General features: G+C 36.2%; 2 protein-coding genes across 2 annotated transcripts; one reads left to right on the plus strand and one right to left on the minus strand.

Moving 5' to 3' along the window:
- Positions 1 to 246: 246 nt before the first annotated feature.
- LOC123228628 (threonylcarbamoyladenosine tRNA methylthiotransferase) lies at positions 247 to 7,952 on the plus strand. Its single transcript, XM_044654062.1, has 11 exons — positions 247 to 487; positions 575 to 613; positions 2,734 to 2,825; positions 3,160 to 3,409; positions 3,607 to 3,726; positions 3,803 to 3,878; positions 4,261 to 4,469; positions 4,643 to 4,751; positions 5,860 to 5,952; positions 6,750 to 6,910; positions 7,235 to 7,952. Exons 1-11 carry the CDS (start codon positions 323 to 325, stop codon positions 7,784 to 7,786), a joined length of 1,866 nt encoding a protein of 621 aa, XP_044509997.1. The 5' UTR covers positions 247 to 322; the 3' UTR covers positions 7,787 to 7,952.
- A 25-nt stretch (positions 7,953 to 7,977) lies between these two features.
- On the minus strand, positions 7,978 to 11,655 carry LOC123228627 (FT-interacting protein 7). Its single transcript, XM_044654061.1, has one exon. The coding sequence runs from the start codon at positions 11,228 to 11,230 to the stop codon at positions 8,183 to 8,185; it is 3,048 nt and encodes a 1,015-aa protein (XP_044509996.1). The 5' UTR covers positions 11,231 to 11,655; the 3' UTR covers positions 7,978 to 8,182.
- Positions 11,656 to 13,140: the final 1,485 nt, after the last annotated feature.

The raw sequence follows: 13,140 nt of genomic DNA on the forward strand, positions 1-13,140 counted from the left end.
TTATAGGGTTTATTTCACACAAATCTATTGGAAGATTCTTTAATATAGTCTCACCCAAAGCCTACAGTTTTTGGGCTTTCATTTTCAATAACTCGTGATTTGCTAGAATTTGGGGGTTGAATGAAATCAAAACTATGCATACATGCATATATGTATGTATGTATGTATGTGTCACGAGGCTTGCATCATTGTTTGCTGACAGTATGTATGTATGTATGTGTATAAATCCGGTTCGGGCGGGTTTTTGCACACCCTTACAAGCACTTACAAAAATAACCTGTTTCCGAACGAAAACCCTTCGTGGGTCGCAGTCAATAAGGGAATGGAAGACATTGAAGATTTGTTGTTAGGTAATGGAGGCGGCGGTGCTGCTCCAGGTTTCAGGTTGCCCCTCAATGCTGTTGGAGTCAATCCCAGAAAGAATAACAACAAACCAAAACTCACCAAACTTGATCACCCTCTTGTTTCCAAAGTCCCTGGAACCCAGGTATTACTTATTTCTCCCTGTATCTCTTTTTTGTCATCCTTTTTTTCATTAATTTTTTTTGTTCATTTCGATCTTCTCTTACTGCAGACTATATATATCAAGACCTTCGGATGTTCGCATAACCAGGTACTCATCTGTTTCATTAATTTTTTTTTTTGTAATATGGGAAAATGATTCAAGATTGCAAAGTATTATATTTGCAAATTTTATTGGTAAAAGTTGTTGCTTCAACTGTATGTAAGATGCAGTGATAGAGAAGTGCTAAAGATTTGGGGAGAATCTAAATATGGGTTAAAATTACATGTTTTAATGATTTTATACTTGTTACCTGCATATGTGTTTCTGTTTTTACACACTCTGTCTGAATCCCAGTGAACATAATCTTCTTGGCAAGGTTATTGCCCCTTAGAAAAGGGTTTTTAGCAATATACATTTCAGGGTCTTTGTTGAAACAATGTTACTTTTGGTGGTTTCTTATAAAGATATATTATGTTTAACTGGGATAATGATAATTCTCCTTGTCAACACTTTTTATGGGGTTCCTTCATGAAAAATCCATTTCACAAGTGAGCTCCTTTTCACAATGTTTAGGACGAGTCATAGGTAATGTTGAGCCTCATCTCGTTTGCATAACGGAGCTAGATTACTCTCAAAATGTTACTTGAGAACATTGCCTTGTGTATAGCGCAAGGCAGTGCTTGACATCACTGTCTTGTGTGCTCAAAATCAATGCTATTGTTTAATGAAAGACTCCCTGGATCTGGCTGGCAAGAGGTACATTTTTTTCCTGTTCTGGTCACTATTTTAGATCATATTACAAAAATAAATGGAATACACTAATTTTTAAAACTTCTCCTCCAATGTTGTCATTTTTGCTTCATGATTAGGAAAAAAAGCTGTACGGTTAAATTCTGAGTTTATTAGGTTTCATCTTTGGATGTGTGCCCTAGGGAGTTAAAACCTGTGTTTTGTGAAGGATTTGACTTAGTTTTGATATTACTAATGTTGCCTGGGGATATAATGACCGGTTTATATCACTAATTACTTTAGTTTCATGAAAAGTTCCCTATTTTTGATGTGATAAATGCTTAAATATGAAGAAATTTTCCCTATTTGTCTTTTATAGGGAATAGGGCTCTCCTTTGCATAAGACAAGTCCTTTATTCTTCACAGTTTAAAACTAGTTGGGATTGGCTACTTTTCTACTCTGCTACAATACCTCAAAGCTTCTGCTTTGCCTCATGGTTTTAGATGTTATAAAGATAACAAAGCATGACAAGGTGGTTGAAAATGGAAGTAGAACGGCTTATTGATTTGTGAATTTATCCTCAAATTTGGTGTTTGTGGTATCATTTCATATTGTTAAGGTACTGTCTCTTCATTTGTATGTTGGAGGCAAAATGAAAAAATATACAAAGCTTATTAACTTTAGATTAAAGAATGGAAGCACAATCTTTTCTAATGTGCAAGTGTCTCAAAGCTTAGATTTTATTTGACATGTCAAGTCTTTAACATTTTGTGTAAGCTTTGTGACGATTTTGTGATGTTTGAGCTATTTACTAGTCCATCAATTTTGTTTGATTTGACAATACCATTTTCCGAAAAGAGATCTCTAGGTCATAGTATAATATTCTCATATTAATGAGGATATTTGGGCATGTAAGTTTGATTGAGGAGGTAAAAGGGAAATTATTTTGACTTGGGCTTAACAATTTTTGCAATAGTACAAAGTCAGGTAGTGTACTTTTCTTAATGAACCTTGACAGTTTGATGAATTTTTGCAGTATACTTAACTGTTGGACATATGAGTCTTACTTTTCAGAATGCATATTTTGTATTGTAATACTAAAACATATGTTGATGAAGTAAGCTGAAACATGCAATGCAAATAAAGTAGAACCCTATCGAAGTTTTCTCTTCTATGTTTCAAAGAACACAAATAATCTGCTATTAAATCCAAGTCATTATTTTTAACACTTTTTCTTAGGCGATGTTAGCAAAAATATTGGATTGCCAATCATGAATTGTCCACACATGAATGTAATTTTATTTCTTTTGAAGAATCATAGAATATGTTCAAACCCTGTAATAAGAAATTTTATGTGAATAAAATTTATGAAGAACAAAAAATAATTAAAAAGGAAAAAGTGGAAAAGATAAGGTGGAAAATTTCAACTTTTTTTCATCAGGGATTTCTAGCTTGACTATTTATTTCCTTTTTCTTTACTCATTGTTCATTATTTCAGAGTGACAGTGAATATATGGCTGGTCAGCTTTCAGCATTTGGTTATGCATTAATTGAGAATCCTGAGGAGGCAGACCTTTGGCTGATAAATACGTGAGTATTACTGCTTGTGTTTCTTTCATTTATTTATTCATCCAAGTGTATTTTGGTAACCAAAATTGTATGTGTTGTTAAGAATGTTGTAATTCTTTTCAACTAGGTCACCCTGTCTTATGATTTTTACCTGACTTTACATGTGGGTGGTGATCTTGATCCAATTAGGGGTTTTGACAAGTAAATCAATATGTGAAATATCCACTGGGGTTTTCCCTATGTAGTTGTCTCTTTAGTAACAGGGATACAATATTTTTACAAACTACCTTTTACCCTTTCCCATGGCATATATGTGAACTATTAGTGCACTAATAATTCTTGGTGTCTGACACAGATGCACAGTAAAGTCTCCCAGCCAATCTGCCATGGACACTCTAATAACAAAGTGCAAAACTGCGAAAAAGCCCCTAGTGGTTGCTGGGTGTGTGCCACAAGGAAGCCGAGATTTAAAAGAACTAGAAGGGGTCAGTATAGTTGGAGTCCAACAAATCGATCGTGTTGTTGAAGTTGTTGAAGAGACTTTGAAAGGTCATGAGGTGCGGCTCTTACATCGCAAAACACTGCCAGCTCTTGACCTTCCAAAGGTGAGTTATAATTTATATTGCAATGTCTCCTTTCAATTCAGACTGGGAGGACATTTTAGGAATTATTTCCACTGAGCATTGGTTATTTTAAATTATCACTTGTTGCATCAATGCATTTTAATTGCCTGTAATAATAATATCTACTGATGGGGTTGTAGTTTTTCTCTCAAAATAGTTATAATTTGGTTTTCCAACAGGTGAGAAAGAACAAGTATGTTGAGATTGTTCCAATAAATGTCGGTTGCTTAGGTGCTTGCACTTATTGCAAGACAAAGCATGCACGAGGCCATTTAGGGAGCTACACTGTTGACAGCCTTGTAAGTTGTGACATGGATAATTTATTCTTAAATGCCATCTGGCTACCTTTTTTTTAATTTAATTCCAACCTTGCAGGTAAGTCGTGTGAGAAGTGTAATTGCTGATGGAGTTAAGGAGATATGGTTGAGCAGTGAAGATACCGGAGCATATGGTAATTTAAAACTGACTTGTTTTGAAATTTTCTTGTTTCTTTTGGATTTTTGGTTGGAATCTTAGCTTCCACAGGATATATCTCACAATTTACTTATTAATGTGAAGTGAACGTCTTAATAAAAGATTATCACGACACTTTAGTACTGCAGTGACTATGTTCATTTATTTTTTCAACATATAAACAAATCAACTACTATGTATTTTTGCAATTATCTTTCAAGGCATTTATATATGACTACAGATTCACCTTTATATGCTTAAAAGGTTTTGGCAATTAATAAGCTTATTCAGAGCTTAAGCTAATAAATATTTTACTCGATGGTAAACATAGATGTAACTTGCTTGTTTTGAACACTTCCATTTTCCTGAAATATTTGTAGGTCGGGACATTGGGGTTAACCTTCCAATTTTATTGAATGCTCTTGTTGCGGCACTTCCTCCTGATGGAAGCACAATGCTTCGAATTGGAATGACCAATCCTCCGTTTATTCTTGAGCACTTGAAAGAAATAGCTGAAGTTTTGCGTCACCCATGTGTATACACCTTTCTTCATGTACCGGTCCAATCTGGGAGTGATACTGTTTTGATAGTAAGTCAATAGATTATCCACATAATGTCCCCTTTCCCTCAAAACTGGTTCCGTTTGTTCATCTTTTCTGATATGTAATTGTATATTATCTGTTTCTGTAATTTTTTCTCTCCTCATACCATAGTAAAAGAAGGCCAAATAATCTCATCGCTTGATTGCTCTCATTCTATCAGGCAATGAATCGGGAATACACTGTTAGTGACTTTAGGACGGTGGTAGATACCTTGACCGCACTTGTGCCAGGGATGCAGATTGCAACTGATATAATTTGTGGATTCCCTGGTTTGTATTTCTTCTCCATTGTTCCTTGTGTGCGTGTTGAATTTCTTTTACTTCTTGTAAATGCTGAACTGAAATAAACAGAATGTGTTAACTCCTTTTAAATTGTAAATTGTTTGTCTACTTTGTGTAATGACCTCCTTTGCCTCATTGTAATTCCCATATTGTCACTGTATGGTACCACAATATCTACATTCAGGGGAGCATCAAGTTTGGGGTGCACATGATAGCTTTTAGACAACCTCCTCTGTGCTCGTGCACTCCATTCAGACAAAGCCCTAGCAATTGCACACGTGGGCAACACGCCTTGTATCACATGCTCCAGACAACGCAACATGCTCCCCAAGTAGCATAGGCCCCTCTTGGACAGACAGTGTGCAGTGCGCACACTTCATTAACATTGATGTGCATGCTCGATCAGACAAGGTCGTGTGCAACTTTCACGTGTGGATAGGCATATGGGCATTGGCCTAGACAGGTAGAACCAAGTTGCAACTTTTGCATATTTGGGCGACCCAAAAACCCAAAACAAGCCATTCCAAGCCCCAAATGGATGGCTTCATTTGGGGCTTGGAATGGCTTGTTTTGGGCTTTTGGTTCGCCTGCATGCGCTGTCTGTCCAAGAGGGGCGTGCACTGCTTGGGGCGCATGTTGCATTGTTTGGAGCGTGCACTACGGGGCTTTTCACCTGCGTGTTTGATTGTTGGGGCTTTGTCTAAATGGGGTGCGCGAGCTGTGAGGAGGTTGTCTGAATGCTAGTTCACGCAACCTGTGTCTTGCTTGCTCGTAGCCCATTTGATGAGTGTGCACGACCCATTTGCTTACATGTGTTGCCTGCACAGTTTGTCTGAGCCTAGTGCACACCTATGCGACCCACCACCTTTTAAGCCTTGTTTTTCCGACTCCTGTTTGAATTGTGATTGCCTACTTTGTTTTTCATATTTTTACGGTCTCCCAAGGCCATCTGGAAGTACCGCTATGCATCCCCCGCACATAGTGTCAATGTGCCTATGCCAGCTTGCACATGGGTGTATAATGTTTGGAATATTTACCTGTTTAGAGTTTTAGTTAAAAAGTGTGAAAGTAATACTCATTTTATGGTGCTGCATAGGTGAAACGGATGAAGACTTTGCGCAAACTGTTAGCCTTATTAAGGAGTACAAGTTTTCCCAAGTTCACATTTCACAGTTCTATCCTAGGCCTGGTATGCTATTCATGTTGCATATTACTGAATTTCAATGCCAGAGAGATAATAATAACTTTTTCCTTGTATTCTTATTTGTATTTTTGGTATATCGCTCCATGTCTCTTTGACCAAATACATGTTCTCATGCAATTCAGGAAGTATTTTATAATTTCTAGGAGCTCTTTATCACTGAGAAACATGACTTTTGAAGCGTTGGTTTTAGATCTTTCTTCAACGACTATAATAGATTAAGTTCACGTCAGTGGCTCAGATGGTTTTATGTTTTCTTGAATGTATATATAAAATAAATTAGAAATAACATGGACATTGTGTCATATGCTAAGATATGTAACTCCGTAAATTGTCTCTTAAGGTGGTTTTTTTTTTTTGGGGTCTCCTTAAAGTAACACCTGTAGTATAAAATATCAAATATATTTATTGGCTGTTCTATAATATTCTTTCAATAGATCAGGTAATAAGAGAATAGGTGATATGCAGAATTTTATGATGTTAAATCAGCCTATAGGTAATAAGAGAAAAGCTATTCTATAATCTTCTTGCAGGATGTAGTTGTTTTCTATCTTTTATTAGTTTGTGAAAAACAAATATCCCTTGCCATTAGCTTGACTTTGAGTATATAGAAGTTGTTTTCTTTTTTTGAACTTTTTGTGTGATGCAGTTCTTAACATATATATTGGGGATTTAACTAATATTAGGTTGTCAATTTTTGGTGCAAAATAAAAATGACAGTTGACGCCATCTGTTGCTTTAAATAGTTTGATTCTATAACAATTTTTTTTTTTTTCTGATATCAGGGACACCGGCAGCAAGGATGAAAAAGGTGCCAAGTAATATGGTGAAGAAACGAAGTCGTGAATTGACATCTCTTTTTGAAGCTTTCACACCATATAATGGAATGGAAGGTACATTGGAAAGAATATGGATTACTGACTTTGCAGCTGATGGAATACACCTGGTACGGCTGAACAACTTTTATAAATGATCTCTATGCTGAAAAGCCCTCTGCTCATTCTCTTTCTTTCAGCATTAACAGATTTACACTTCTACCCTTTTATAAAATGAGGGTTTAATTCCTTTTTTCTTTTGATCTGGTAAAAAAATGGACCATCCATATTTGTATATATATTTTTAACAATTATTGTTTTACCACATGTTCTGGTAAAACAATGGACCATCAGATGCAGCCCAAATGCTCTTGCTCTGCGTTCAATTTTCTAGGAGCAAAATTGTGTATTGGATTGTTTTGTATTTATGACTGGATATTTCGTTGTTGTTCAAGGTTGGCCATACAAAGGGATATGTGCAGGTCCTTGTAATTGCTGCAGTAAGTATGCTGGGTGCTTCAGCTATTGTGAAGATAACATCTGTAGGAAGGTGGTCAGTTTTCGGAGAAGTGATTGAGACTCTCAACCAAGTAGACCACAAAGCAGCTTCTAATGAGAGAAAATCTGGTCAGGACAGATGTTCTCCATGCTCCAACCAAGATGATTCATGTGCAAGCTCAAATGATCCTCATTGTGGTACTTGTGGACCAGAAAGCTGTGGAGGAGAAATAGCTCTGGAAGCAAGCAAAGTTTCCAGGATTGACAAAATGGCGGAAGATCATAGCAGTAGAAATCTGATGGGGTGGTTACTAAAGAAGCGCATAAACCATGTGCACAAGGTAGAAAATGATATTGCATCAGAATCTATGAAAAAGCAACGCATTAAAGGAAGAATTGGTGATTATGGTATCACTGGCAGGGCTGTCTTTGGAGGAGTGCTTTTCAGCTTCGTGACGATTGTAGCAATTTTATTACGTCTTGGATTTAGGACATCTCCATCCCAATGATGTTTTTATTGTATAGCGTTTGGCCTTTTTCTTTTTTTATTGAGATATTCTACTGAAGTTTGCTATGCACTGAGAATGTACCAAATTTGTTTATCAAACAGTTTTGACAGATTTAATTATTACAACACTTGCAAAATTTCATAATGTACTCATTTTTCTCCTATCATGATTGATGTTTCTTTGTTGGGTGATTATCAGAACATTGCTTCTTATTCAATAATACTATATATATAGCATCGAAAATTCACCCACAGGAGAGGAGAAAAATGAACAAAGTATACATAGAAGCCAAAAAGAATGGTGGGGTCGGAGAAACTTGCAGAGTGACTTCTTCAGCTGATGGAGGATATCGGGGACAATACTTCGACAAAAGAATGTAATCACATAGTTGCTGTATCATAATAGCATATCTGATTTGGATGGTAATCTTTTGAAGAAATTGACAGGTACGGCAGGCATCCTGCTCCTGAAACGGGGATGCCGCAGAAAGTAGAGTCCAACTAGAACTGCCACTAATTGGAATGGAGTAACATAAATAAACACTGCCCAGATCAATGAGAAGATGATAAAGATAGCAGTAGCTCTTGGATCACGCCAGCTGAGTATAGCTTGAGCCCTTTCCCCTTGTGACGCCAAATCTCCAATCACTGTCTGCACTCGACCTGCCACACTGCGAAGCCTGTCATATCTGATTCTTACAATGTCTGCAGGTCTTGCTGATGGGAATTTATCAAATTCCTCATCAAGCTCATCAAGGTCATTTGGATGTACACGGTCAGCATGTGAAAGACGAGCATCCATGTGTGGTGGGTGCCTTGGCCTAAAACGGAAGTTCCAGACTCCAATAACAAAGAGGTAGAGGAAAATTGTGGGCAGGATCAGTTCTGGATAGCACACCAGTATCAAGAATAATACGTGCACAAGTATTGTGGTAACTGGGTTTCTCCAGGCGCAAATGTCATTTATCCATTTACAAACAGCAGAAACCCCTGAAAGAACTTTCATTATTCTTTGGAAATTGGCTTTGCTTCTCCTCAAACTCCACATATGGTAATCTACATCCAGCATGTACTCAACTATTTCACGCCTGAGTGGTGGCTCTGACCTTCCAAGCCTTGCTGCAACTATCTGCTGGGCCTGATATCGAAGCAAATCAGTATGTCTAACTGGTATGGGCTGCACATAATGCATTTTGGGAAGCAATGGTTTTCCATATTGTGCCACCATGTTTACCCAAGCAGTACATGTAAACCTTAATGCCAATTGAAGTTCCCCATGTTTCTTCAAACCAGAGGGTGTTAATACCAGCAGAGGATAGTAATGTGTGTATATACGATCAGTTTCTAAAGTCGATAAACGAATTCTCACCTTTCCAATTCTCTGATCTATTGCATCATCTTTGCTTCCATTAATGTGGTTATTATCAAATACACCAATTGTGATGACTGTGCAAGGATCATAAACTTCCCAGGTATACTGCTCATTCCATCGAGGAGTTAGAGTGTCAAGGAGTGTTCTAGTTCGGACCCATTTGTTTCCATACTTTGCCACACAATATGCATCGGTAGTTCTACCATCTTTACTTTTCATAGGCAGCAAATTTCTCGCACTCAAAATTCCAAGTTCAAGAATTCCAATATTATTCTTTCTCAGGTGCTTTGAAGATGGCTGAAGATCACTGCTGAAATGAGCGGATTCATCAAGAACATGGTAACCTTGTTCTAAGCAGAATCCAACTAGAATCTTGCTTGAGAATTTTTCTTTCTTCTTCTCACCTCCCTCTTCTGCCAATGCAGGTTTGAGGAGATTTAACCACCTAGGATCTGGCAACTTAGTGGTATCATGTCTTGATGAAACATCTCTAACTGGAATGTATGCCCGTCCTAAAATCTCTTCCTTTCCAGGTCCAACTCTGTCCTCAACAGACACAATAATCAGATCCTCAAAAGGCTCAGATACCACATACATGAACTCTTCTCTCCATATTGGATTTCGTGTTTGCAAAGGCCTTGTTACCTTGACATGATTTCCAACTTGAATTTTAACATATGCTTCTGGAAGACGCCCTTTGTCAGACGCCACAAGATCCTGTGCTTCCCAGACATTAACTCGAAGGTAATAAAGCTTGGGAGAAAAGTAAACCTTTGATCTAGTGTTAGATAGATTTGTGTGGCTGATGTTGTGTGCATCAGAGTGCCATGCCTCAGGAAATGACTCATCAGCTTGTGTTCCCATCCAAACTGCAAGCATAATTTCACCTTTAGCTTTATCTCCCTTCTTGTCCACCAATCTGTACCATTGAGGAGCCAATGGACTATCCGGTGGAACTCGAAGAGGGACTTCTGATAGATCAAAAAGAACCTTTCCCACAAAATCATCCTTCCCAATGTCCTTATCTTTCACAGTCACTTCCAACAAATTTGACTGTAATCTTTCTTTTGAGAAAGCAAAAATTTGCTTCCATACTGGGTTCTGATTCTTCTCCAAGTGTTTGGTAACACCTCTATAGTTCCCAAGCTTTACTTCCACATAAGGATCAAGACTCCCTGAAACATCCATTGCAGGAAGATCTTTAGCCTTTACCACATTCACATACAAGTAATGCATTTGCTCAACCAAATCATAAGTACTCGACGTCTTGTCGCCCCCTCTGTATCTCAGTCTAGCTGCAACCGGTGGGCTAGTCTCCACCAAAAGAAATTCTGGATTAGTCTTTGGCATTTGCATATGCATTACACTTGCTGCAGGCCCTGCAGCTTTAGCAAAATCCATTCTTGTCTCCACGGGCTTTTCCTTCACATCAGAACCAAACACAGATGAAGATGATGCTGGAGCTGGAGCTGGAGCTGGAGTTGGAGCGGCTGGTGCAGTCCCTAAAGAGTGAAAAGTTCTCACTTCTTTTTCTTTCTTTTTCTTCTCAGATTGTTCACGTCTGATACCCTCATCAAAATACTTATTAGGGTTTATTTCTTGAAGTGGAGTCCCTTCACTACTCTCAAAAGTACCACCACCACCCTGATTTGGTGGTGCAGCGAAAGCAGATTCATCAATAACTGCATAAACTTTTAGAGCTAATTCTCCCTTAATATGAGAGAAAAGGCCACGTTTATCGAGAGGGTAACGCTGAACATTGGCCTCAGATTCAGAAAAAGGGATAGAAACGCCAGAAATTATAACCCTCCCAAGAAAGTTGTGGTGGTGACCATGGCCTCCTCTGGGGTCATGATACACTGTAACATGAATTGTTTTGTTGGGAAGATCAGGGAGGTTGTTAGTGATGAATACAAGGGTTTCATTCCAAGAAGGGTTGAGGTCTTTTGGCTTGGTTTGAGTTCTTTGTTTCTGCTCTTCAAACTCTACTTCAACAAAAGGATTTGCAGATCCTTGACCATCTTTGGGCTTGAGGTCGCTGGCATCAAGAACTTGTACCACCAGCTTAGCCATGGTGGAAAGAAGAAAATGAAGATATGTTTTTGTTTGATTGATCTAATGTGAAGGGAAGAGAGGTTGGTGGTGAAAAAGTAGGAGTAAAGAAGGGGACAGAAATAGTAGTATGATAGGAAGAGAAAGAACAGGGAGATTTCTGTACCACTATATGTGGGTAAAAGCAAAGGTAAGTAATACCTTAAAACCCACATTTAAAAGAGAAAAAAAAAAAAACCCATTAATCATATTAATAATAATTATAAAAGTTGATGATAAATTAAAGTAAAGGAAGTGAAGATGAAGAAATAGTTGGAGTGTGAAGAGAGAAAGATTATGTGCGAAAAGAGTAATTATATATGATGTTTTCATTGAAGGAGATTGAGGGTGTTTGGTGTTCTGGTAAGATCCTGCACATTTTTAAAATCTTAGGTCAGGAGGGGATACATGTAATTTATTGGCATTTAAATGATCATAATAATGGTTGTGGGGTTTGAAAGAGATAAGATAATGTTTAGGTGATGGAGAGAATGAAAGAAAGTGATATTCACAATTAGAAAAGTGTTTTCATCATATACTTTTATTACAAGGATATCTCCTTTTCAGGGTGATTAGGCAGAGGGATGCATTATTGATACCAACTCAACTATTGAGTTTGCCTTTTTCATTTTCTTTCTTTGCATTGAATGAATGAATAAATCTCTTTGACTTGCCTACTTTCCATGCCCCACCTGCTGGGTAAACATTATTTACTAATTAATTTTTTAACACTTATAAATCTAATTAAAAAAAATATAATAAATTTATACGTATCTTTTTTAAATATATAAATAAATATATATTTAATATATATCATTATATAATTAAATAAAATTAATGATATTATTTAAGTAATAAATATTTAATATGGTTGGGTTAGAAATAGCAAGAACCTTCTTCTACAGTAATGATATTATTTGGATAATGTAAGTAAAAAATTATTAACAAAGCTAAACTACTAATTGGGTGTTAGAATTGTCTCTAATTTTAACCCATTCACTACCAATAATTTAATTTAAACTATATATAATTTTAATTCTCCTCCCATATGGGGATGACAACACAACACCCATTAAACTTTTTTTAACTGAAAAAATTAGTTTAATGGGTTTTTGTTGTTATCCCCGTTCGGTATAATTAATTGCATTTTGATTGTATCTGTCTGGTGAAATTGAGAAAAATAATTTTAAAACAATAAAAAATTATTATTTAATATGGACAAATTTCAAGAGTGGCGGTGGATATAGACTTTGTTATGTGGTTGTAAGATATGCATGAGATTGTGTCTTACCAATTTTTTTTCTCAGGCTATTGAATGTTCGCGGCTCATTGATTGTTTTTACAAATGTTGTACGGAGAATTTGACTAACCACATAACAAATCCATTGAAAAATATCCATGTTAGAAAAAAATAAATACTACAGAAAAAACTTCATTTCAAATATAATTATATTTGAATTTTTTTTTTAAATTATGAGTTCCCGTTTATTATTGCTAATTTGTGTTAAAAGAAAAATTTTTGAAATAATATAAAAATTGATTAAAATTTTGTTTTAAATATAGGTGTAAATAAAGAAAAATTAATTAAAATAAACAGTCAATTTATCGCATAAACCTTTTTTGGTACGAATTCTTAGTTTTTACCTTTTTAAACAAATCATATTTTTCATTCCAAAAATACTCCTCTTCTAATTTCTCAATTTTTACAGTAGCTTTCACAACATTAATCTCTTATATTTCAGACAATACGCATTAAATTTAATTTTTCTATAATGAATAATATCTACAAATAAAAAACAGATTAATTTTTTATATAATAATTGATTCTTATATACATTTATACAATTACAAAATGATGGATATACCAAACATTTTCTCAAAACGGTGCATTT

This window comes from Mangifera indica, chromosome 11 (genome assembly GCF_011075055.1).
Source record: "Mangifera indica cultivar Alphonso chromosome 11, CATAS_Mindica_2.1, whole genome shotgun sequence".
NCBI classification, from domain to species: Eukaryota; Viridiplantae; Streptophyta; class Magnoliopsida; order Sapindales; family Anacardiaceae; genus Mangifera; species Mangifera indica.

Coding starts and splice junctions, on each gene's coding strand:
- LOC123228628 (XM_044654062.1), top strand. CDS start 323: ATGGAAGACATTGAAGATTTGTTGTTAGGTAATGGAGGCGGCGGTGCT. Junction 614..2,733: donor TCGGATGTTCGCATAACCAG/GTACTCATCTGT, acceptor TCATTATTTCAG/AGTGACAGTGAATATATGGC. Junction 4,752..5,859: donor TATAATTTGTGGATTCCCTG/GTTTGTATTTCT, acceptor GGTGCTGCATAG/GTGAAACGGATGAAGACTTT.
- LOC123228627 (XM_044654061.1), bottom strand. CDS start 11,230: ATGGCTAAGCTGGTGGTACAAGTTCTTGATGCCAGCGACCTCAAGCCC.